The sequence below is a fragment of the Aythya fuligula genome, chromosome 14 (assembly GCF_009819795.1).
Source record: "Aythya fuligula isolate bAytFul2 chromosome 14, bAytFul2.pri, whole genome shotgun sequence".
Lineage (NCBI taxonomy): Eukaryota > Metazoa > Chordata > Aves > Anseriformes > Anatidae > Aythya > Aythya fuligula.
In genome coordinates this window covers 13,987,353-14,009,854 of record NC_045572.1, presented here as the reverse complement: position 1 = coordinate 14,009,854, position 22,502 = coordinate 13,987,353, and the positions used below count along the sequence as shown (strand labels likewise).

The 22,502-nt window shown below is 62.8% G+C and overlaps 1 protein-coding gene across 1 annotated transcript; it reads left to right on the top strand.

Annotated features, from left to right (window-relative positions):
* Window positions 1-5,124: 5,124 nt before the first annotated feature.
* NDST1 (N-deacetylase and N-sulfotransferase 1) lies at window positions 5,125-13,236 on the top strand. The gene is made up of 14 exons (XM_032197121.1): window positions 5,125-5,744; window positions 6,119-6,601; window positions 6,895-6,982; window positions 7,225-7,379; window positions 8,482-8,667; window positions 8,911-9,039; window positions 9,168-9,350; window positions 9,661-9,757; window positions 9,901-10,024; window positions 10,214-10,388; window positions 10,608-10,778; window positions 11,372-11,481; window positions 12,054-12,156; window positions 12,325-13,236. The coding sequence occupies exons 1-14, from the start codon at window positions 5,235-5,237 to the stop codon at window positions 12,442-12,444; spliced, it is 2,634 nt and encodes an 877-aa protein (XP_032053012.1). The 5' UTR covers window positions 5,125-5,234; the 3' UTR covers window positions 12,445-13,236.
* Window positions 13,237-22,502: the final 9,266 nt, after the last annotated feature.

The window sequence follows — 22,502 nt, the reverse complement described above, 5'->3', positions numbered from 1 at the left end:
CCCCCCTCACGCCCTCGCTGTGCCCGTCGTGGTGCACGAAGGAGCGGAGCCACCGTCGCCGCCGGACCCCTGGCGAGGCTGGGTGAGTCACGGCGCGGCTGGAAGGAGAGGGCAGCCGGCAGCCGCTGATTCATTTTGTTTCCCTGCAAAAAGCCATCGACTGGAATGGCAGGGCTGGCAGCAGACGAATCGATCCGCAGCCGTAAAACCCTGCCCGCGCCTGCAGGCTGGGCAGCGAGGGGGCTGGGGTGGGCTGGGGTGGGCTGGGGTGGGCTGGGGTGGGCGACTGCTCAGCCTCGGTCGTTCCTGGGCTGCTTTGGGGTGAGCTTTGGGGTGAGCGTGAGCAGCAGGGTGCTGCGGGTGGGATCACTCCTCGTGCGTTTGCTCGGAGCCCCTGAAGAGGAGGAGGAGGATGAGGCAGAGCTGATGCAACAGGCTGCACGTGGGAATCCTGCCCGGGTTCGTGCAGCCTGGGGACCAGCAGCCCCGATGCTGCGCTTACGGGGGACAAACTGGGCTTTACCAGGGATGGGTGAGAGGCTGGAAATAAATCCTGCAAGTGCCCCCTGTGCTCTGCACCTGCTCCCGGGCTCTGTTTGTGTTTCTCCAGGGCTGGTGGGCACCGCGACCGCCTCTGCTACATTTTAAGGGTGGCAAAGTTTGGGCGGAGAGGTAATGTCTTTTATTAGCCCGGCTAATACCTTCAGGAAAAAGCAGATGTGCTCTGGGGCCGGAGGAATGCCCGCGTGCCCCGGCCGTGCCAGCTTTCCCAACTGCCTCCGTCGCTCTAATAAAAGATCCGACCTCTGCCTGGGCTGGCCCCCGACCTTGGGCCGGGCAGCGTCCCTCCAGCCTGCCCCGAGGGGCTGGATTTGGGGAGCCACAGCCTTCCTTGGAGCTTCCCTGGCCCTTCAGAGGCTGAATTCCTCCCGGGGAGGCTGCCCCTGGCTGCAGGGTGGATAGAGACCGGAGGGAGCATCCCCAAAGGCTCTGCGAGGAAGGGGCAGCTTGTGGGGGAGAAGCTGTGCAGAGCCTGAGCTCAGCCCTCCCTCCTCTTCACTTTGCTGTAGGACCAGGGATAGCAAATATAAATAGCAAAAGTTGGCATTGGAGGGGGTTTAATTGGTGTTTTTTGGGGTTGGTGTCCTCATAGCAGGTGACAGTGCAGGGTGACTCCTTGCCTGCTCCCTGTGAAGTGTAAAAATTCACGTAAGATTATTTTCCTTCAGTCCTTTCTCTTCTTGAAGGTGCTTGAAATTCAGACCCTGCTCATCCAGAAAGGCTCTTGGACACTCGGAGAAGCAGGAGAACGGACACGGCGCATTTCAAAGCAGTACGATCTGATTCATCGAGGGGATTTTTTCCTTCCCCCGTGAACCCACTTAAAATTCACGGAGAGTTTTGTCAGTCAGAACCCGTTTCAATTAACAGACAAAAGAAACTCTCCTCGTTAAGCGTCTCTTTCAATTAGGGTTGGGGCGAATTCCCCAGGCTCCCCTTCCTAACACAGGTTCCTGATGAGTGCAGGCGTTCCTGAGGCTTCGAGGGCAAAAAACCCACGCCAGGAGGAGGAACCTACAGAGCTCCCCTGCCTTTTTGGGGGGAGCCCCGATTCTAGCCTGGCCTTGGGCTCCTGGGGCTGGGTTCAGTCCCCAAATCTCCACGTGGTGTCCTCGGGCTGGAAGGGACCTTAAAGATCACCCAATTCCAACCCCCAAAATCACGTTGTCATCTCCTGCCTCTTTGTTCCCCTTGGGTGAAGCTGGGGGCCGCCCGTGGCCGCCTTTGTCCCTTTTTATTTTGAATTTCGCACCTTTTGGGGCCGCGGGACGAGGCCAACCACGCCAGCATCCTACGGTGAGCAGTTTGTCCCCATCCCCGGGGTGCTGTAACTACTGCTTGCTAAGCACTTAAGCAGCCCGTGCGTAATCTGGGGCTGAGCCCCTCCTGCTCTGGCCTCACCCAACCGCCCCGGTAGCGGCCGCGCAGCTCTCCTCGTCGAGAACGGGGCCGGCTTGGCCAAAACGGCCTCGTTTCGGCCCAAATATCACCGGCAGAGCGAAGGGAGCTCCCCACAGAGGGATTTTAAACATTTTAAGGGGGATCTGGCTGGCGTCGTGCGTCTCTCACGGCTCACCCACCATCCTTGGGGTGTCTGTGGGGCTGTGCGAGACCCCAGGGCCTCTGGGGGGGCGAAGGGAGGCGTTGGAGCGGGCAGAAGTGTTTCCAAATTGCTGAGCTGAGCAATGCAATTAACGTCCTGCCCCTAAATCCTCGTCCAGCCAGGCTTAACCCCGCGGGCTCGCTTACGTGCGGGAGCGCGGTGGTTATCCCGGGGCCACGTCCCCATCCCAAAATCTGGGGGGACAGAAGGGAGAAGGGTCCCCGGGGGGGCAGCGCCTCCGAAGGGTGCCGGTGGGGCGGGTGGGACGTTTGGGGAACATCTCCGCGGGTTGTCTGAGCCGTGGGGTCTGCGAGCTGCAGGAATTGGGGTCTGGGCACGGGGTCCTTGCCCTTTGTGGGGCTGGGGGCTGCCCCCCAGGAAGGTCGGTGCTGGCTGCCTCCCCTGCAGCCCTTCCCGAAGCCGTGCAAGGGAGGCACGGGGGAGATTTGCCCCCTCCTCAGCCACATCACTCCCTCCTTTCGGAGCTCACCCCCCGTGCCGGGCCAGCTGATTGATCTGAGGTCAGGGCTCGTGCACCAGCTCGATGCGTGCTGCCTGTACCTGCGGCACCCCCGGTACATCGCAGGCTGCCGTGATGCTGATGCTGTTTGTCAGCCTCCCGGATTACGAGCACCGGCGCTAAGCCAGCCGCCGAGCGGGTGCTCCCCGCGTGGGGGAACGTTTTTCTTCTCCCTCTGCCCCCTTTTTAGCTCTGCCCTTCAAAATTCAAAGGGACGGAGGTGTTTCCACAGCCCTTCCTCTCATGGTCCTTTCTGGTTTAGCCCTGCTCTGTGCCACGCTGCCCTGGGCTGTGCCCCTGCACGTGGGGCTGGGGCTGCAGGGTTTTTGGCTGCTGTCTCTTCAGTAACCACCGTGGGTTGCAGGAGGCACCTGAGCAGCTTCTGAGAACCAGGTTAAGAGGAAGTTTAGCTCCCGCTGTCCCCTTGCCAGCTCTTTTGATTATTTTTGTTTTCCTATTTTACTCTTCCGGTTTTGTTTTTTTTTTTTTTTTTAGAAAAACAGAGCAAAACTGTTGGTGTGCAGAACAACTTCTGTCCTGGACCCAAACCCACGGCAGGCTGGCAGTGGGATCTGACAGTGCCGTGCTCCCAAAAACAGACCCAGCAGCTCTGCATCCTCCTCCTCCCTTGCTGGGTTACTCCTGGTGGCTGCAAGTAACAGGAGAAATAAATCCAGGCGACAAAATCATCTTTATTAACGACTTTTTCCATTAAGTTTCGTATTCTCTTCCCACTTAGCTCCCTGGGGAGGAGGCAGCGGGATTCCTGCAGCCCCCGGGACACCAGGGCTGGGGGCTCGGGTGCGGGGCAGCCTCGCTCCCCGGGGAAGCAGGAGAGGGGCAAAGGTGTCATTGGATTGTTTGTTTTGAAACTGGGGGGAAATGAAGGAGAGAAAAGCCCTCGCGGGGTATTTTTAGCGCCAGCAGAGCTTTTCGGGGCCAGGAGGGAGGCATTCGGCTTGGCGCTCACCTCTGTAGGGTAAAGGGTGAGCTCCGTGCCCGCTGTGTCCCCGTGTCCACCCCTTGCCCTCACTGCCCCATGTTTGGGTGCTGTTTTTTTTCCCCAAAACTTCAGGCTTTTTTTTTTTTTTTTTCATTCTCCCATTGCTGGGAGGTTTGGGAGCAGCCCGGGCGCGGGGCAGCCCCTGCAGCAGGTAAGGGCAGGAATGACAGGATTACCCCGCAAAGCCTCAGCGTGTAATCCCCGTTCAGCTGGCCACGTTTAATCCCGTTACCGCCCGGATTAGCTTCGTCTGCCCCCTGCCCAGCCCGGCCTGGCTGCGCCCCCAGCCTGCTCCCTCGGGGAAGGGGCTCGGCCCGGAGCTACTCCTTTTTTCCTCCTCCTCTTTTTTTTTTTTTTTTTTTTTAAGCAGCCCTTTTACAGGGAAAGGGGAAAAAAAAAAAAGAACAATTCCCAAGGTCCCTTTGGCTCCAAGGGGATGCCCCCGCTCGCCTTCGCCTTCCCCTCGGCTTTGTCTTGCTGACCTTGGTGGGATCTGCCCGCGGCGCCTGGCTGCCTGCCCTCAGCCCTCCCCTGCCACCAGGGACGTGTGGGGCGAGGAGGGCAGCGGGGTCCCGGCCTTCCAGAGGGGCTCTTTCATCCCTGTACCAGCCCCTGGCCTCCCTGCTCTCCCCACTGCCAGCTCTGTGCCTGCAGCCTCCCCCTCCTGGTGCTCGGGGTCCCGCAGGATCTACAAGGGGCGCTCGGTTTCCCTGCTCCTGCTTCATCCCTGGAGCAGCCGGGCTCTCGCTGGGTGCCATAAAGCGGGGAGAAAGCGGGCACGGCGCGTGCCGAGGGACCCGACCGGCACAGAATAAAAGGGTGTGGGCCACGTGCTTGCAGCAGGGCAGGGAGGAGCGGCACTGCTGCGTGGTAGAAAGGCTCAGCCGGATCCCAGAGCCGAGTTTGGGGCTGCTGGGGACCCCCCGGTGCCCCCACCAACACCGGGACCTCGCGGCACGCGAGCATCCCGGCCCCACCGCGCGCTCGAGGCGCTCTCACTGCAAGCCCCAGCACGCCGGCACCTCTCCGAGGGAGCTGCCGGAGCCTCACGCCCGCCTAAACCACCTCCGAGGCGTGGGTCTGCGCTCACCGTGCCCCCCTCTTTGTCCTCTCACCCCTTTTTTCTCTCTTGCAGGGCAGCGCGCGGAGCCGGGAGCCCCGGGGAGCCGCCATGGGCGCCCGCCCGCCCAGCGCCGCGCCGAGGCCGCCCGCCGCCCCCTCGCCCCTCTGAGCCCATGGAGCTGCTGCGGGGCCGCGGCCGCTGCCGCCGGGATTTCGGCTGGCCACGGGGACCCTCGGCGCCTCTGCCATGGTGACATGAAGCGGGCGGCGAGGGACGCCGGGCTGCCGGAGGGGAGCGAGCCTGCGCGCGCACGGGCGCCCCGCGGGGCTTTTTAATTTCTTCTTAGTCGCCTTGCTCCAGCTCCTTCGGCTCCTTTTCGTATCGGGGCGGTGGTGGACGTCTCTTCCCCTCCCCTGGGGCTGGAGAGGGGAGGGGAGCGGGCAGGGCTTTTGGGGGGGGCCCCGACTCGCCCGTGGATGCAAGGATGAGCGTGCTGGCGAGGGCGCGGAGGGGTATCCGCCAGGTGTCTCCCCAGGTGGTGCTGCTGCTGCTCTTCGCCTTCTGCCTGCTGAGCGTTTTCGTCTCGGCCTATTATTTATATGGCTGGAAAAGGGGCTTGGAGCCCTCCGGGGACGTGCCGGGGCCGGACTGCGATGAACCCAAGGTCGCCCCTTCCCGCTTGCTGCCGCTGAAGGCCCTGAAGGTGGCCGATTCCTCCCGCACGGACCCCTTGGTGCTGGTGTTCGTGGAGAGCCTCTACTCGCAGCTGGGCCAGGAGATCGTGGCTATTTTGGAGTCGAGCCGCTTCAAGTACAGGACAGAGATCGCCCCGGGGAAGGGGGACATGCCCACGCTGACCGACAAGGACCGCGGGCGCTTCGCCCTCATCATCTACGAGAACATCCTCAAGTACGTCAACCTGGACGCCTGGAACCGGGAGCTGCTGGACAAATACTGCGTGGAGTACGGCGTGGGCATCATCGGCTTCTTCAAGGTGCGGGGCTGAGCTGCTGCGGCAGGGGCCAGAGCCAGCAGGGTGGTGGTTTGGGGATGAGTTTGGCCCGAGGCTGTCCCTCTGCAGGTCCCCCTGCGCTGTTGAGGCGCTGCAGGGGGTGGGGAAGGCGGGTCTGCAGATGGTTGCAGGTGAGGGAGAGAAGAGAGGAGGGACCTGGCAGGGGCACAGGGTGAGGGAACACGCCTGGGGTGGGCAGGAGCCCCCTGCAGAGCCAGGCCAGGCTGCGGGGCCGAGAAAAAAAGACTAGAAACAACAAAAAGCAAAGCTACATGGCGCTCGGCTCTCCAAACACCCTTTCCCCCAGCCTCCCCGTCTCTGCCCTGCCTCATTTAACCCATCTCTCCTCCCGGCAGGCCAACGAGAACAGCCTGCTGAGCGCGCAGCTGAAGGGCTTCCCCCTCTTCCTCCACTCCAACCTGGCGCTGAAGGACTGCAGCATCAACCCCAAGTCGCCCCTGCTGTACACCACGCGGCCCAGCGAGGTGGAGAAGGGCGTGCTGCCCGGCGAGGACTGGACCGTCTTCCAGTCCAACCACTCCACCTACGAGCCCGTCCTCCTGGCCAAAACCAAGTCGGCCGAGTCCATCCCCCACATGAGCGTGGACGCGGCGCTGCACACCACGGTGATGCAGGACCTGGGCCTCCACGACGGCATCCAGAGGGTGCTTTTCGGCAACAACCTCAGCTTCTGGCTGCACAAGCTGGTCTTCGTCGACGCCGTCTCCTTCCTGACGGGCAAGAGGCTCTCGCTGCCCCTCGACCGCTACATCCTGGTGGACATCGACGACATCTTCGTGGGCAAGGAGGGCACCCGCATGAAGGTGGAAGACGTCAAGGTGCTGCTCTTACGTCCTGGCTGGTTGGGTGGGAGGGGGTTGCGTGGGGCTGGGGGGGAGTCCGGGAGCTTTTTGTGCTTGTTCTGGGATGCTGCTGGCTCCGGGGATGAGTTTTGTTGCTCTCAGAGCATCCTCTGGCCCCTGGGAGCCCCTTTCCTGGAGTGCTGCCACTGCAGCCTTCTCAGGGCTTTCAGGGGTGAAGGTTTTTGCCCCGCTTTGCTGCAGGTTTGGTGGTGAGGCTGTGCCCCGCCGCCCCTGGCTGAGGTTGTTGTGCTCTCTCTCCCCCCTCGCAGGCGCTGTTCGACACGCAGAACGAGCTGCGCACCCACATCCCCAACTTCACCTTCAACTTGGGCTACTCAGGGAAATTCTTCCACACAGGTGAGGGGGCTGAGGGCTTGTGAATCCAAAAATCCCAATGCAAAAAGGAGGGGAGAGGGGCTGCACGACACCACCCCAGTCCAGGAGCCTTTCTACTCCCCCAAGAACACCCCTTGCAGCTGGCACCCCATGCTAGGACCCCGTACCCATTCCCTATCTCCATGTGAGCTGCTTGCTGCCCATTTCCAGGATTCCCTTCAGCTCTGTGTACCCTGCAGTGACAGCAAGTGTCATCCCCGCAGGTACTGACGCCGAGGACGAAGGCGACGACCTGCTGCTGTCCTACGTGAAGGAGTTCTGGTGGTTCCCGCACATGTGGAGCCACATGCAGCCACACCTCTTCCACAACCAGTCGGTGCTGGCCGAGCAGATGACCCTAAACAAGAAATTCGCTGTCGTGAGTAAGACGCCGCCAGCGGGGGCGCTTATGGGGCTGGGGAAGGGATGGGGCGAGGGGTTACAAAGAGCTTTTGTAGGCTGCAGGATCCGAGGTGGTGGCCTGGCCCGCTGTGGCCCCTCAGCTGGGCTGTGGAAGTGTCCCCACGTTGCCCCCTGCGTGGCTGCAGCTGCGCACACATGGCCAGCACCGCTGCCTGCCCTGGGGCAGCGTTAGTGGGAAGGCAGAGAGCACACCCAGAGGGCTACGGAGGGAAGCAGCCTCTTGGGTTTGTGCCTTGGACTTCACCCAAGCCTGAGGTTTCTGTTCGGCGCGGTGTGGTTTGATGCTGCCCTGGTGCTGGCCCCTGTGGCATCCCGGAGCGGGGTCAGCGCGGCTGCGTCGGGGAGGCGCCGGCTGCGGGGAACTCCCTCTGCAGGCCGAGGTGTTGAGGGACTCGCTGGCTTTCTAAGGGCAGGCTCTGACCTTTGGCTTGGCTGGGGATCGTCTGGCCTCTTGGAAAAACCTGGATCGGGCCCGGATAGAGGCAGCGTTGACACCAAGTCATGCTGTGATCAACTGAGCTGCTCATGACCGTCGTCAATCCAAGCCCAGTAAGGGCAGACCCAGTAATAATAAATTGGGTCCTACGGCCTGAGAGACGGCTCTTCAGGCCAACCTGAATTCCCTGTCTGTTAATTAGAGGTGCTTAATTAAAGAGAGGGATTGGACCATCTCGACTTGCGCTGAAAGAGACGGGCATGGTGTCCAGCTTAAAATTTCCACGTTGCTTTATATCTCCTGCTGTACACCAGCGCCACAGCCCTGTGTAGCTTTGGCTGCTCGGTCTCCACTGACGAGCTTTGCTGGTGCTGGCCTCAATGATGAGGTGGCAGAGGAGAGGAAAGTCCAGGAGCAGCCAGTGTCCACCCAGCGTGCCTGCTCCTGGACCCCCTTTTTCTGGAAACTGCCCTGGTTTAGAGAGGGTGCACGGGTACAACCTGCCCTGCTTGCTGTCCAGGTGCTTGGAGCTGGGCAGTTCTTGGGGGGAGGCTGGTTTGAGCCGGGAGGCTGCGGTTTTGGGATCTCCCTGCTCACCCAGACCCCGATCCTTCCCCTGCAGGAGCACGGCATCCCCACCGACATGGGGTACGCGGTGGCCCCCCACCACTCGGGTGTCTACCCCGTGCACGTGCAGCTGTACGAAGCCTGGAAGCAGGTCTGGTCGATCAAAGTGACGAGCACGGAGGAGTACCCCCACCTGAAACCCGCTCGCTACCGTCGCGGCTTCATCCACAACGGCATCATGGTAGGTGGCCGGGCTGCAGCTCTGCTGCTTCTCTCCTCTGCAGGAGATTCTCCTCTCCAAAATCTTGCTGTGTGGTTTCTGGGCGGCTCGGCTACTTCAGCCCCAGCTGGAGGATGCTGAGGGATCGAGGATCCCTTGGTAATTTGGGATCCAGCCCCAAACTCCAGGAGGAGGCCGTGTGGCTGTTTGTTTCCTTGTCCCAGCTCCTCCACCTGCTCCAGACACGTCTCTCCCTCACCCCAGGTCCTCCCCCGGCAAACCTGCGGGCTCTTCACGCACACCATCTTCTACAACGAGTACCCCGGGGGCTCCAGCGAGCTGGACAAAATCATCAACGGGGGCGAGCTATTCCTGACCGTGCTCCTCAACCCCGTGAGTACTGCCTGCCTGGGGACAGTGGCACAGAAAGCAGTGTCCCCAACGATCCCAGCCAGAGCAGGGCCTGTTGGTGCAGGGCGGGTGAGGCTCTGCTAAGCCCTGCTGCACCCCCTCCTCTTCAGATCAGCATCTTCATGACCCATCTGTCCAACTACGGCAACGACCGCCTGGGCTTGTACACCTTCAAGCACCTGGTCCGCTTCCTCAACTCCTGGACCAACCTGAAGCTGCAGACGCTGCCGCCCGTGCAGCTGGCACAGAAATACTTCCAGATCTTCTCCGAGGAGAAGGATCCGCTGTGGCAGGTAGGGAACGGGGGGAGCAGCCCGGTTTGATGCCCCAAGGAGAGGGAAAGGGGGCATAGCTGCCCTGATCTGTGCAGGAGGTTGGGCTGAGTGGCCTCCTCAGCTTCTTCCCAGCCTGCATTTTCCTGTGATCCCATGGATAAGTGTTTTTTTTTCCACCTCTCTGTGGTTCTGCGGGCAGTGCCAGGGCAGAATTTGCCCCACAGACCTGGAATTAACCCCAGTGCTTTGCCCGAGCAGCTGAGTAGCAGTGCAGGGTCCTTCCAGGCTGCCCCGTCTCTGACCCTCCTCCTCCTCCTCTGTGTTTCAGGATCCCTGTGAGGACAAGCGGCACAAAGACATCTGGTCCAAAGAAAAGACCTGCGACCGCTTCCCAAAGCTTCTCATCATCGGGCCCCAAAAAACAGGTACCTCCCTGCACCCCCCGTGCTGTGTGCATGCCGACAGGCGTGCCGGGTCCCCTGCACCCCACGGCGAGCTCCGCTCGGCCCTGCTGACCCAAAGCAAAGCAGGTCTGGCCCAAATCAGCTCCAGTTTTCTCTGTCTGAAGGAACAACTGCCCTTTATCTCTTCTTGGGGATGCACCCAGACCTGAGCAGCAACTACCCCAGCTCAGAGACCTTCGAGGAGATACAGTTCTTCAACGGACACAACTACCACAAGGGCATTGACTGGTAGGTCCTGGTGGTTCCCTGCCACGGGGGCAGAGCTGGGAGTGCTGGGCCCTTTGGGAGCAGGAGCATCGTCGTGGGGGTTTCCCATCACCCTCACAGCCTCTGGGCTCTGGGCTGAGGGGCTGGGGGAGCCCGGCTGCTGCAAGGTGGGACGGATCCCACACAGCTCTGCCCCTTGCCGTCCCCCAGGTACATGGAGTTCTTCCCCATCCCCTCCAACACCACCTCCGATTTCTACTTTGAAAAAAGTGCCAACTACTTTGACTCCGAAGTTGCTCCCCGGCGAGCTGCGGCCCTGCTGCCCAAGGCCAAAGTCATCACCATCCTCATCAACCCTGCAGATCGAGCCTACTCCTGGTACCAGGTGAGCCTCCTGCCCTGCCTCGCCCCCAGCTCCCACTGGGCTGCGAGCTTCCCCCTCCCAGCTCGGTGTGGGACCTGGGCTGGCTCCAAGATCCCTAATTTTTGGCACCGAGCTGAGCGGGAAGCTCAAGAGGAGCTGCAGAGCTTCGTGGGCAGCCTGGGGTTTGTGTCCCGCGGGTGTCTGCTCTGGGAACAACCCCGCCTTGCTCGTGTTTGACAGCACCAGCGAGCCCACGACGACCCGGTGGCCCTGAAGTACACCTTCCACGAGGTGATCACGGCCGGACCCGAGGCTGCTGCCAAGCTCCGGGCCCTGCAGAACCGCTGCCTGGTGCCGGGCTGGTACGCCACGCACATCGAGCGCTGGCTCAACAGCTTCCACGCCAACCAGGTAGGGACAACAGCCGTGGCACCCTGCTCGCCCCGCCAGCCTCACCGCAGCACTGGAGCGGGACAAAAATAGCAAGCCAAGCTGTTCCTGGCTTCGAGCTGCCCTCAGGGGTAATCGGGGCTAGATCCCGACCCTGCTGTGACCTGCGTGGGGAGGCAGAGTGTGCTGCTGGCGGTGTAGGGGCTGCGTCAGGCGATGCTGCCCAGCTCCTGAATGATTTTTCCATCGTCGTTCAACCTTACGAGGCCTGTTAGCTGTCTGGTTCTGGCATAATTGCTGTAATGTAATCCCGGCTGGCTGTGGGTTGGACAGCCCTGAGCTGAAGCTCTCGTCTTGTCCTGGGTAGATCCTGGCTCTGACTTTTATTTGCGTTTAATTTTCCAGCAGCCAAGGTAAGTGAGCACTTGGACATGTTCACCCTTGGCATTCAAAAGGGGAGGCTGCGCAGACTCGTGGCAGATTTGGCTCTGAGGTGGCAAAACACTTGGGGAAGCGTTGAAGAAGAGAGGAGCAGGCGTTGTTACGCCTCAGGAGAGCAGGGCTGGGAGCCAGCGGGAGGTGGAAACCTCACAGCCCTGCCTTCTTCCTCGCAGATTCTTGTCCTGGACGGCAAGCTGCTCCGAACAGAACCTGCCAAAGTGATGGAAACAGTCCAGAAATTCCTCGGGGTGACCAACTTCATCGATTACCACAAAACCCTGGCGTAAGTCCTGCCCTGAGCAATCCCTCCCTCGGCCTGGAGAAGGAACCTGCTGTTCCCCAGGGCACAGAGCAGGGCGTTGCTCCCGTAAATTCAGGGAAACAGGAGCACAGAGCTGTCCCGGGGCAGCACCCGGCCCCTGGGAGCTCGGAGCAGACACCGAAAACACTTTCAGACACCGAAGTCCACCATAGGAAGCAGAACCCTTCAGAGCTCCTAGAAAAACACAATAATTTACCTCTGTGCTGGTCTGGCCTGCATGTCTGGCCACCCTGAGTGTGGGCCAGGGTTCTGCGGGGTGCTGAGGGTGTCCAGGGCTGGAGGGCACAGCAAATACCAGCCAAAAGCCCACGCAGCTCCCGTGCTTCCTCGCAGCAGGGCAGTGTAAGTAAGAAATGCATTTTTGTCCGGCTGTAGGGAAAACCTGTTGTACAGGTTGGTTGTTAATGAGCTGTTAGCTGGGCTGCTAATTAAAACGAGGCTCAGGAGCAGCAGCCGGGCAGTGGGGCTTGCCACCAGCCCTGGGGAAGGCTGGGGCAGGGAGCCCTGGGTGAGGCAGAGCTCTCTGTTCACAGGTTTGACCCAAAGAAAGGCTTCTGGTGTCAGCTGCTGGAAGGAGGGAAAACCAAATGCTTGGGGAAAAGCAAAGGGAGGAAGTACCCCGAGATGGATTCGGATGTGAGTACGCAGAAAGCCTCCCGGGACGGTGGTTTTGCTGGTGCTGTGCCCGAAACACGCAGCAGGGTGGGAGCTGGGATGGGGCAGGGCCCTGCCGGGTGCTGGGGTCGGGGCTGGGCGCATCGTCCCGTCCCGTTCACCCTCCTCCACCTTCTCCTCCCCTTGCAGTCGCGAGCCTTCCTGCGGGACTATTACCGGGACCATAACATCGAGCTCTCCAAGCTCCTGTACAAAATGGGGCAGGTTCTGCCCACCTGGCTGCGGGAGGAGCTGCAGAGCACCAGGTAGCTGCCGCCCCCAGCACCAACACGGCCCTGAGCAATATCCAGCTGCAACCTTCCAGGGGACCCCCGCAGCCCCCCCGCGGCCCCCGAGCAGGGCTGCCTGGGCACCGGGCTCCTGGCACCTCCCCGCCTGCCCCACGGCCGTTTTGTTTCTTGTTTTCTTCCTTTTTAATTCCGGGGCCTGGTGGTGAGGTCCTTTCCCGTCCCGCTCTGATGGGAGAAGCTGGAAATTGGCACGAATTCCCCCTTTCTCAGCCCAAAACTGGCCCTGTGTCCCCTGGGCCTGCGAGCGGTGGCAGAGCTGTTCTGCGCCTCCTCAGGAGGTGATGGAGGGAGGAGCAGCTCCGGGCGTGCTGGAGGTGACTGGTGCTGAGCTGGAGCAGAGGAGAGGAGCTGCTGGAGAGCCGACACACGAAGTGACCCTGCCCCTCACGGCAGGAATCGGGGATTTTCTGGAATTCCCCCCAAACCCAGCTCTAAAAATCGGGAAGAAAGGTGCCGTTTTGTTTCACGGACTCGGATGCTGTTTCCTTGGTCGTCTCCGTTCCTTTTCACTCTCCTCCTCCTCCTCCCGGTCCGTGAGCAGTGCGGGGGCACCGCTGTGGAGCAGAAGAAGGGTGCGGGGTGCTCGCAGCCCCTGCCCGAGGTGTTTTACACCCGTGGTGGTTCCTGTGGTACAGCCCCGAGGCGCCCGGCGGCCTGCGGGACGGGGCAGACTTTGAGATAACTGCAGTCGGAAGGATGCTGAGAACTTGGAACCTCTTGAATATTAAAAGCTAAAAGTATTTTAATAACGTCGGGGCGTGGGGGGGGGGGGGCGGGGGGGTGGAGGGGAGGGCTCGTTTCGTTCTCGTTTTGTTTTAATTCGGTGCCAGAATTTGTACCTGAACCCCGAGGGTTTTACGTGGTCTCAGCTGTTACACGCGACGCGGACAAAAATCGGGGGGTGTGTGGGGGGGGGGACACTGGGGCAGGTTTCCCAAGCACAGCCGTGGCTCCAGACCGCAGCGGTGACGTGCAGGGGCTGCAGCCCCGCTTCTGCCTCTCCCTCGCCCCCCGTCCGTGTGTCTGGGTGTCTGCTGCCACCTCTCATCAGCGGGGTTTGCCAGCGTGTCCCCGTCCCCGTCCCCATCCCCGGCTGTGAGTGTGAGCGTGTGTGTGTGTGTGTGAGTGCACCAGTGCCCCCACTGAGCCATACTGGGCTGCTGTGGGGAAGGGCCTCAATGCCTCCATTTCCTCGTGGCCTCTCTGGGATGCGTGTGCCAAAGGCTGGGGCAGGGAGCAGCTGGGGTGCAGGGGGGGGATTTGGGTGCTGTGCGGCCCCGAGCTGCCTGGTTTTGGGGTGCGGCGCGGGCACCCCCTTCCCGTGGGGACCAGGGGGCTGCCTGCCCCCCTCCCGGGCAGCACAGCATCGCCGGAGGAGCAGCCAAAGGTACGGGAGAGGACGGGGAGGAGGGAAGGACGCGTGCTGTCTCCAGCCCCAGGGAGATTTGGGGGCGCACGGATGAATTCGGGGTGCTGGGGACCCGAGCCAGCCCCCGCTGTGCTCCGTCGGCTCCTCGGCTCCGTCCAAGCCCGTCCCCGGGGTTGCGTTCAGAGCGTCCCAGTCGCTGCTGTAAGGTCCTGCTGAACTGACTGCTAATAAAAATAAAAGGGGGTGCGCTGGTTTTAGCTGCTGGTTTGGCCTCGTTCCCTGCTCTTCTGGCTGGAAGGGAACGTCCTGCGTTTCCAGGAGAGCTCCTGGTTTCCAACATTTCTGCGTGGGGTCGGAGCTTTTTGGGGGTGCTGGGCAGGAGCAGCACCCGTGTAGGGGCTGGGGGAGGCGGGGGGAGCCAGGGCTGTGCTGGGGCTCGCGGGGCCTCGTGTCCCTTTTTTCCCCCAAGCACAAGCAGGGAGGGAGCGAGGCCCCCAGCCTCATTTTTCTTGAGGTGTGGGCCCTGTGGGGGTCCCCGGTGCTTGGATGGAGGCTGGGGGTGCTGGGGGGTGGCACTTGGCCCCTTTGGACCCGGTCCCGTTCCCATGGCAGGGGGCTGTTTGGTGCCTTGTGGCCCCGGGCAGCCCGAGGGCTTGGGGGAGGATTTGGGGAGGAAAGAGGTGGATTTGGGAGCAGCCTCACGGCTCCATGCACGAGGTGGCAGCAGCCGTCTAGCGCTGGACCCGGCCGCGCTGCACAGCCCGCAGCGAGCACCCGCAGCCTTGCCCCGTTCCCCGGCCTCGTGTCCCCTCAGCTGGGACCACCCTGTGCTCCCCCTGCTCCCAAATTGGGGCACAACCCAGTTTTTGGGGTGCTGATGATGCACACACCGGGCAGAGACGGCTGCAGGAGCCCCTGGGACAGCCTGTGGTGCCCCAAAACCCTGCCCCAAACCCCAAAACCCTGCCCCGCACAGCACAGCTTCACGGCCATAAGCACTGGGGCTTTGGGGGCTCCGTCTGGGGAGCCCCCCTGGCCTTTTTTCCTACAGATCCAGCCCGCCTGGCTGCTGCCTTCCCCCTCCTCCCCGGCCCCTGCAGAAAGCTGGAGGAAACGAAGCCGGAGCCTAATTAATCCCAGCCGGGCAGCGGCGGGGTTTGTTTGAACCTGTCCGAGTGACAAACGATGTGCGGGGCCGGAGAGGAGGGGGCCGCTGCCTGCCCCGGGGCTGCCCGCTCTGCTTTAGGGTTTTAATTTTCAGCCGTGCTGGAGCAAATCCCAGCCACGCGCCCTGTGCCCATTCCCCGGGGTTTTCTCCCCAAAACGGACCTGCTCGGGAGAAGGTGGCTCAGCCCCTGCCCCGTGGTGGCACAAGGTCCCCCTGTCCCCTGCCAGCTCGGGGCCGTGCACCCCCCCGCCTCATCCAGCCTGCTGCAGGTGGCACCAGCTGCTGCCCGGAGTTAATTGCTTGTTAATTAACGGGGTCAGGAGCTGGATGGGGTGGCTGGGGCCTCGTGGGATGCGCCTCCGGGCTCAGCGCCTTGCAGCAGCCCCAGCGTGTGGGTGAGGAGGAGGAGGAGGGCAGCAGGCAGGAGGAAGGCTCCGACCTCCCCTGGCCCTTTGGCACCGGGGGTGTTTTCCAGCTCCTGCGTCTGTGGAAAATGTGCAAACGAGGCGAAATCCGGGCCGGGCTGGGCAGGGGCCAGGGGCTGGAGCGGCTGGGGCTGGCAGGGCGCTGCGGGGAGAAGCGGGAGCCCCGGCCAGCATTTTGGGGGACCCGGCACCGCTGCACCCGGGGGTGCTCCGGCCTCCCCCTGCGGGCACTCGATGCCCTCAGTGAGCCACATGGGGCTTCAGTCCCTCCACGAGGCCACCTCGAGCCGTGCCTGGCACATCCCCGTGTCCTGACGCATCCCCTGGCCGTGCCGTGGCGCATCCTGCATCCTCCCTGGGTGCTCGGGGGTGCACAGGGGTGCTCCAGAGGATCCCCGGTGCAGGAGCGGTGCCCAAAAAACTGGTACACGGTGCCGGGCACCCCACGGCCTCGGCAGAGCCGCGTCGGGGCCAGGCTCTGTCCGGGAGAAGCGCAGTGCTCCCGACAGCCCCGTGCTGCCGTTCTGGCCGCCAGGAGCGGGGCTTGGCAGGAGGGGACGGAGGAGCCCGGCTCCAAAAGCTCCCGCGGAAGGTTCTCGAGGGGGAGCGGGAGCTGCAGGAGGAGAGGGAAGCCGTGAGATTCACGGGTTTCTGCCCGGGAGATCTGCCTGCTCAGAGGGCTGGCGAGCTGGGTGATTTATGGCCCCCCGCTCCCCCATCTGCTACCAGGGAGCGCGGCTCAGCCGCACGGTGCGCGGCCCGGGGAGGGAGTGCCTGAATGTCCCGCTCATAAAGGAGGGAGCAGAGCGGAGTTTGCAGCTTCGCAGCCTCGCTTGAGTTAGAAAAGCCCATAAACGTGTCTTGCCGAGCCTCCTGGGGGGGCGAGGAGGAAGGCAGGGGCTGGGGCTGGGCTTTGCAGCATCTCGAGCCAGGACAGGGGTGCAGGGGGCCGGGGTGGATGTGCCGCTGTGCGAGCTTTGAAATCAAGCTTTGCAGAGCTTTGTTGGTAGAAATGAGAGTGACTGCCACCAGGAACCAGCCTCCGGAGCTGCGTGGAAGCATCAAGCAGGGCAAGAGCAAACCTGCCTGGGCTGCAGCCCTGCAGCGGGCAGAGCCGCGGCAGCTGCTCCCTCGCAGGGCGCAATAGGGGCGTGCTTGCACCCCGTAAATAACTGCAGTCACCAGATCCTGGGGGGCTGTTTGCTCCCCGCAGGGAAGCCTCCCCGGCACCAGCTGGCTGGAGGTCACATCCAGGTGATGTGAAGATTTCAGTCTGCCTGCCCTCAGGGACACACCTGGAGCATCAGCTCCGGGGCAGCCCCGCTCTCAGCTCCATCCCAAAGCCTCCCGCGGGGCTCCAGGTCCCGTGCCCGGACCCGACGGTGCCGGGGAAGAAGCCCTGTGCCTGGAGAGCTTTCCAGGAGAACTACAGTGAGGCCGGGTTTGTTTAGAGAGGGTAATCAAGGAAGAGCCTCTCCTTGAACGAGAGCCATGCAAAATATTTCTTCTGATGTCCCGTGACCCCAAGTGACGTAGTTGCATGTTGCCATGAAGCGACGCCGGAGCCTGGTATCTGAAAAATGTCCGCGGATTTTTTCCTGGGAGGTCACGGACCCCTCGGCTGCGAAGTCTCCGGAAAGCTTCTCGCACCATGCACCTCCTGTAAATATATGTATATATTTAGATACCCAGGGCACGGGGCTGGCTGAGGGGTTTCAGAGCTGTGGTGCTGCTCAGTGTGCAGCAAGCAGCGCTGGGAGCTGCGTCCTGCATCGCCGGCACAGGGCACGAGAGGGATATTTGGGGGCGAGGTGTCCCTGCGCCAGGTGCCGTGGGTGCTCCCTGCACCTTCTGCGAGTCCTGCCCCTGCTGCTGGCACAGCCAGGGCCGGGAGTCTCCTGGGAGGTGCAGTGCCCGTGGAAAAAGATGGGGGCTGATAGGAGATGCGGCTTTAATAATGCAGGAAGGCAGCAGGGGAGCGCACGGCGTCCCGTGCCCGGCTGTCTGCTAGGCAGGGAACACTGTGGGGGCCGACCTGGTCACCCAGCCAACACTGCTGGCCTGCAGAACCAAACCCCAAACGCCCATCTCCGTGGTTCATCCCCTTCACCAGGGGCTGCTCGCATCCCTGCCCCAAGGCTCGGTGTTACTCAGAGCATCCCCACGGGTCCCTCTCCGCCTCCTCCCCAGGACAGCACCCTCGGCTCCTCGGCAGGGCACCCGGGGAGCAAGGGAGGCGAAGCTGCAGCCAGGGGCAGGGCTGTGCCCAGCGGCACTTCCAGCCCTAGGTGCAGGCAGGGGATCGCCGAGGCTTTCCCGCTGTCGCACATCTGGGTTGAGTTTCCCCTCCAGTCCCTCCCCGCGCACCGCGGGGGCTCACAGAGCTGCGCCTGCCCGCGGGGCCCCATCCTGCCGGGAGGGGTGCTGGGGGACGTCCCCCTCACCCCAAACAGCGGGTTCAGCACCGCTCAGCCCCCCCAGACCCCCCCAGCCCATCCCCAAAGCCAGACGCCCCCAGTCCTGCCCCAGCGACCACCCAGGCGCGTTCAGATGCCACGGGCAGCCCCCGCTGTGCCTCACCTCCAGCTGGGGGGGGACACACGGCCCCTCCCCACCTCGTCCCTCCCCACCATCCCCACCCCACCCTGTGCCCCCAGCAGCCTTCCTGGGCTGGTTTCTCCTCGTTGCCCCTTCCAAGCAGGGCACCCCCTGCCTGCTCCCCTACCCAGTGCCACACGGGCACCCCGCTGCGGGGTCCTGGCCGTGTGCGAAGCCACAGCCCTGCCACACGCTGTCCCCAAGGCCACCAGAGAAGGAGGTGTTCCCACAGCTGCTGTGGGTCCAGGATGGGCTGCGGGGGGCCCTGTGGCGATGGGGAGGGGATATGGGACATATAGGACCGGGAGGGGGGGGCTGGACCCCACCCCGGGCTGCTGCTGGGGGTCTCTGCCCGGGGCCACACACAGCCCCGTGCGTGTTCCTCGGGGCTGGGAGCAGAGCACCCAGCCTCCACATGCACACGCAGACCCAACACGATTCAAACGCCTCGGAGCGAGCCAGAATAAATATTTTATGGTAAATTACCGAGGGCTAATAATTATAAAAATCTGTACTTCTGACCTGGAGCCAGGGAATGCTTTCCAAGCAGCTGGTGGCCACATGAGCACCCCGCTCCCCAACCCGCCTGCCGGCCCCCTCCCGCTCACGGCCCCTGTGGGGAGCAGCAGGGGGCACTGGGGGGTCTCTGGAGCCCTGTGGTGGGGGTAGGGGGCTCCCCATGGCTGTCCCCATCAGTTGGAGCCCCCCCCACCTTTGCCCCTATCTCCAGTCGGGGCTCTTTGAAGGACGGGAGATTTGAGCAGCCTGGCGCATTCGGTGCTTCCCCTTCCCCCAGCGTTTTTCTCATGCTCTTCGCATGGATTCTGAGAAAAAGAGGCCAGATTTCAGGATTTCAGGCCCGGCTCTGCCTCGCTCCGGGCTGGCCACGGCCGATGACTCAGGCAGCAAGCAGCATCCGCAGCTCGGCCCCGCTTGGCTCCGCTCCTGCCTGGGACAACCTCGGCAGCGGCGGTGCTGGCCCTGGGCGCACGCCCTTGGCACTGCAGGCTCCTCGCTGCGAGGCACCCGCTGCTGGGGGGCTGCCCGGTCCCCCCCAGGCAGCTCAGAGCCTTTGTCCTGAGCTCCCAGTGCCCCCCAGTCCTCCCCACAGCAGGACCTGCGGGGGGCTCGGTGCTGCCCTGCGCTCGGCGCCCCCCTCTCTCATTCACCCAGCTCCCCCCCCTGCGCCGCTGCAGCCCTTGGCGAGCGCGGCGCTTGGCTCCCGGCGATCAACAGGAAGCGGGAGATGGATTTCGCGCTAAACTCGGGCTTTTCCATAAACAGTCTGCGGGGCTGACCCGCGGCGGCGGGAGCAGCGCCGCGCCAGGGCCGGGGCTCGCGTCTGGTTATCGCATTTTTGTGCTCTGGTTTCCTCCCCGCCTCGCCAGTGCACACCCGGAGGCTTCACAGCCCCCTCGCTCCACTTGCCGGGGCTCCCCGTGCCCGTGCTTCCCACCTGGGGCTGGCCCCAAACTGCTCCGACCCCACGGGCACACAGCCTCCAATTTTTCGGCAATCAGCTCTTGAGAAAACACGAGCTGACCCCGAGAGTGGAGGGGGGACCTGGCGGCGGGGGGCAGCGCCTGCTTCCCATTAGCAGCGCCGTCCCAGCCTGGTGAGCTCCGTTATGTCCCTGTGAAGGTCCTGGCCATGAGAATTATCTGCGGAGCATCCCCCCGTCTGTCTGTCCATCCCTGTAGGATCACACCGTGCCCATGCGCCCACACGGACCTTCCCGTGCACCCATCCCAGCCGGAGAGGTGACGTTGGGGCTGCCCCGTCCCCGTCCCCTTTTGGGCCAGGCTGGCTGTGTTTTGGGGCGGTGGGGGTCAGGGCAGGCGCTGGGGTCCGCCAGCAGCGTGGGCTGTGTTTGCAGAGCCGAACAAAGGGGCTTTCTTCCAGCTGCAGCCCGGGGGGGTGAGGACCGTCTGGAAGCGGAGCCGCCTGCGTCAGACGGCGGCGGGACTGCGACGGAGCCCCCGGAGCAGCCGGGAGCCACTGCGGGGACAAGGGCTGGGGGCATTCGTGCCCTGAACCCCAGTGCCCTGGGGCTGGATGCTGGGTGCACGCATCCAAACGTGTCCCTTGCACAGCCACCGTCCTCGTCCCCGGTGGAGAAACCTGCCCTGGGCACTGCCAGCCCGTGCCGCGAGCCGAGCAGCCCCAGCTTTGTGCTACAACATTTTTCCAGCTTTGACAGGCACAAAAGTGCCCCACCAAAAGGAAAGAGCCGGTGCATGGACAGGTGGCAAAAAAAAATAATTGGGGAGGACCTGGGAACACCCTGATTTCAGCAAGCACCAACCCCTGGCGGAGCGCTGGGGACCTGGCGGCCCCTCAGCAGCGCGCAGCAGCCGGCGGGGCCAAAACCCTCCAACAAAAGCCACTTGTGAGCCCCGCCACTACACAGCCTGCTCTGTGCGGCGGCACAGGCGTTGCTGGCATGTGCTCCGTGCATGTTTTGGCACGGGAACGCACATCCTATTTCCACACGCCGGCCCCGCGAGCAGCGCGCTGCCCCATGGAGAGGGGACGCGCAGTGTGGGACAGGGCCAGGAGGGATGTGGGGTGGTGGCATTTGGCACGGCACGGCCCCGGGGGAGAGCTGGGCTTCGGGAGGGGGCTGGCACCTGGGGGTGCTCGTGTGTGAGGATGCTGGGCTGCGTGGCGAAACAGAAGGGTTTGATTTTATTATTATTTTTTTTGTTCATTGGAAACGGCTTTTCTGATCTCTTGGAACAGAAAACGAAACATCACCGAAGGAAAACAAAACAAAACGCAGCGCTAACCATTCCTCCCCGCCCTGAAAAATCCCCTTCGCTGTCACATTTTTTTTTTTCTTGCATGTTTGCTCTGCTGCCTCACCACCACGCTGGGCCTCGGAGCCTCAGATGTGGCTGTGCCGTCCCCAGGTGGGGATGGCAGAGCCGTGGCCTTGTGCTGGCACCAGGAGGATGCTCTCTGAGCAGGGACACGCAACCACGGGGTGACGATGGCGATGTTGGGCGGTGATGTGGGTGAAGGTGAGGGGTGTGCGACCACCTGGGCTCCTGCCAGCGCAGCCACAGCCCCATGGAGGGGTCCAAGGCCACCGCTGTAAGGAGCTGGCAGGCAGGGGGCAGTGCCCGTCCCGGGGCTGGGTGCGGACAGGAGAAGGGCACCCATGGGTGCTGACACCACCCCGTGCCAGGAAGCCCTGGGGTGGCCGAGCCAAGGCCCTGCCCCGTCTCGGCGCTTTCCCAGCACGCCGCCAGCCCCGGCCCCGTGGCTGCGAGGCGTTTTGCATTCCTCCCTGCGCCGAAGGGATGCTTTATCGACGGCTTTTTATTATTATTATATTTTTTTTTTCCTGCAGACTATTTTCTTTTCATGAAAACATGAAATGGTCCGAGAGATAAGGAGCAAATTTATAGCAGTTCACACCAAAGCGGCCAAGACGCTGGCGAGGAAAAATGCCTTCCCCCCGCTGCCCAACCTCCCCGCGCGCGGTCCCCACCCCGGCCGCTTCCTCTCATTCTCTCCCAATTCTCGTGACTCCCACGACCAGCCCGGCTGCCCCGCTCCCCGTTCTTCCTGCCCGAGGCTGGGTTTGCAGCGAGGTCCCCACCGAGCCCGTGGCACGGATGGGGTTGGGGTTTCTCTCCCCGTGAGCCTCGCATGTCCCCAGGGATGCTGGCAAGGAGCACCTCAGCCCGCATCCATCCCCTCGCCTTGGATAAAGCACCTGGGGCTTCAGGATCCTGCTGCTGCAAGGACTTCCTAGCATTATAAATGAGTCCAAAATTGTTTTGGGGGGATGTTTTTGGGGCTCCCCGCAGTGGCAGTGCTGGCATTTGGTGTGGAGCTGGCGCGCTCCGTGCCGCATCCGATGGCGAGGGGCGAGCGGGGTCCTGGCGCAGCCGCTGCCCCCCAGCCCCCTCCCCTCTCCTGCCCCCATAAAGCTCCCCTTGTCCCGTCCCTGCCGCTGGGAGCCTGCTCAGCACGGCGGCCCAGGGGCTCGCCGCGCTGCAATGTTTAACTTACCGAAATCTGCAATAAATTTTCCTGGCTGCCCCCAATCAGCCGGCCCCCTTACTCCGCCGCTGCAGGTTTACGAGCTCTGAAGAGCTGTAAAGGCCTTTTACGGGCCGTGTTTTTTATTTCAAATTAGGGTCCAACTGGATAAACACCGGACAAAGTACCAATTGACCGTGGCTGCGCCCTGGCCGTGCGCCCACGTCCTCTCCTGCCCGTGGGGTCGGAGCCGATGCCTCCTGGATGGGGAGGGGTGTGCAACGCCAGGGATGCCCTCACACGAGTGGTGCCACCCCGATTTAGGGGTGCCGTGGTCTGTCCCCGCGTGCCACGGAGGGAGGCACAGCGAGGAGACCCAGAACAGGCTTTTTCCAGCCCTCCTGTGCCTGCTCGCTGCTCTCAGGGATGGTTGAGTGTCTCAGGGATGGGGCGAGCTGTCAGCC

Coding starts and splice junctions, on each gene's coding strand:
- NDST1 (XM_032197121.1), top strand. CDS start 5,235: ATGAGCGTGCTGGCGAGGGCGCGGAGGGGTATCCGCCAGGTGTCTCCC. Junction 8,668..8,910: donor TCATCCACAACGGCATCATG/GTAGGTGGCCGG, acceptor CCCTCACCCCAG/GTCCTCCCCCGGCAAACCTG. Junction 12,157..12,324: donor ACCCCGAGATGGATTCGGAT/GTGAGTACGCAG, acceptor CTCCCCTTGCAG/TCGCGAGCCTTCCTGCGGGA.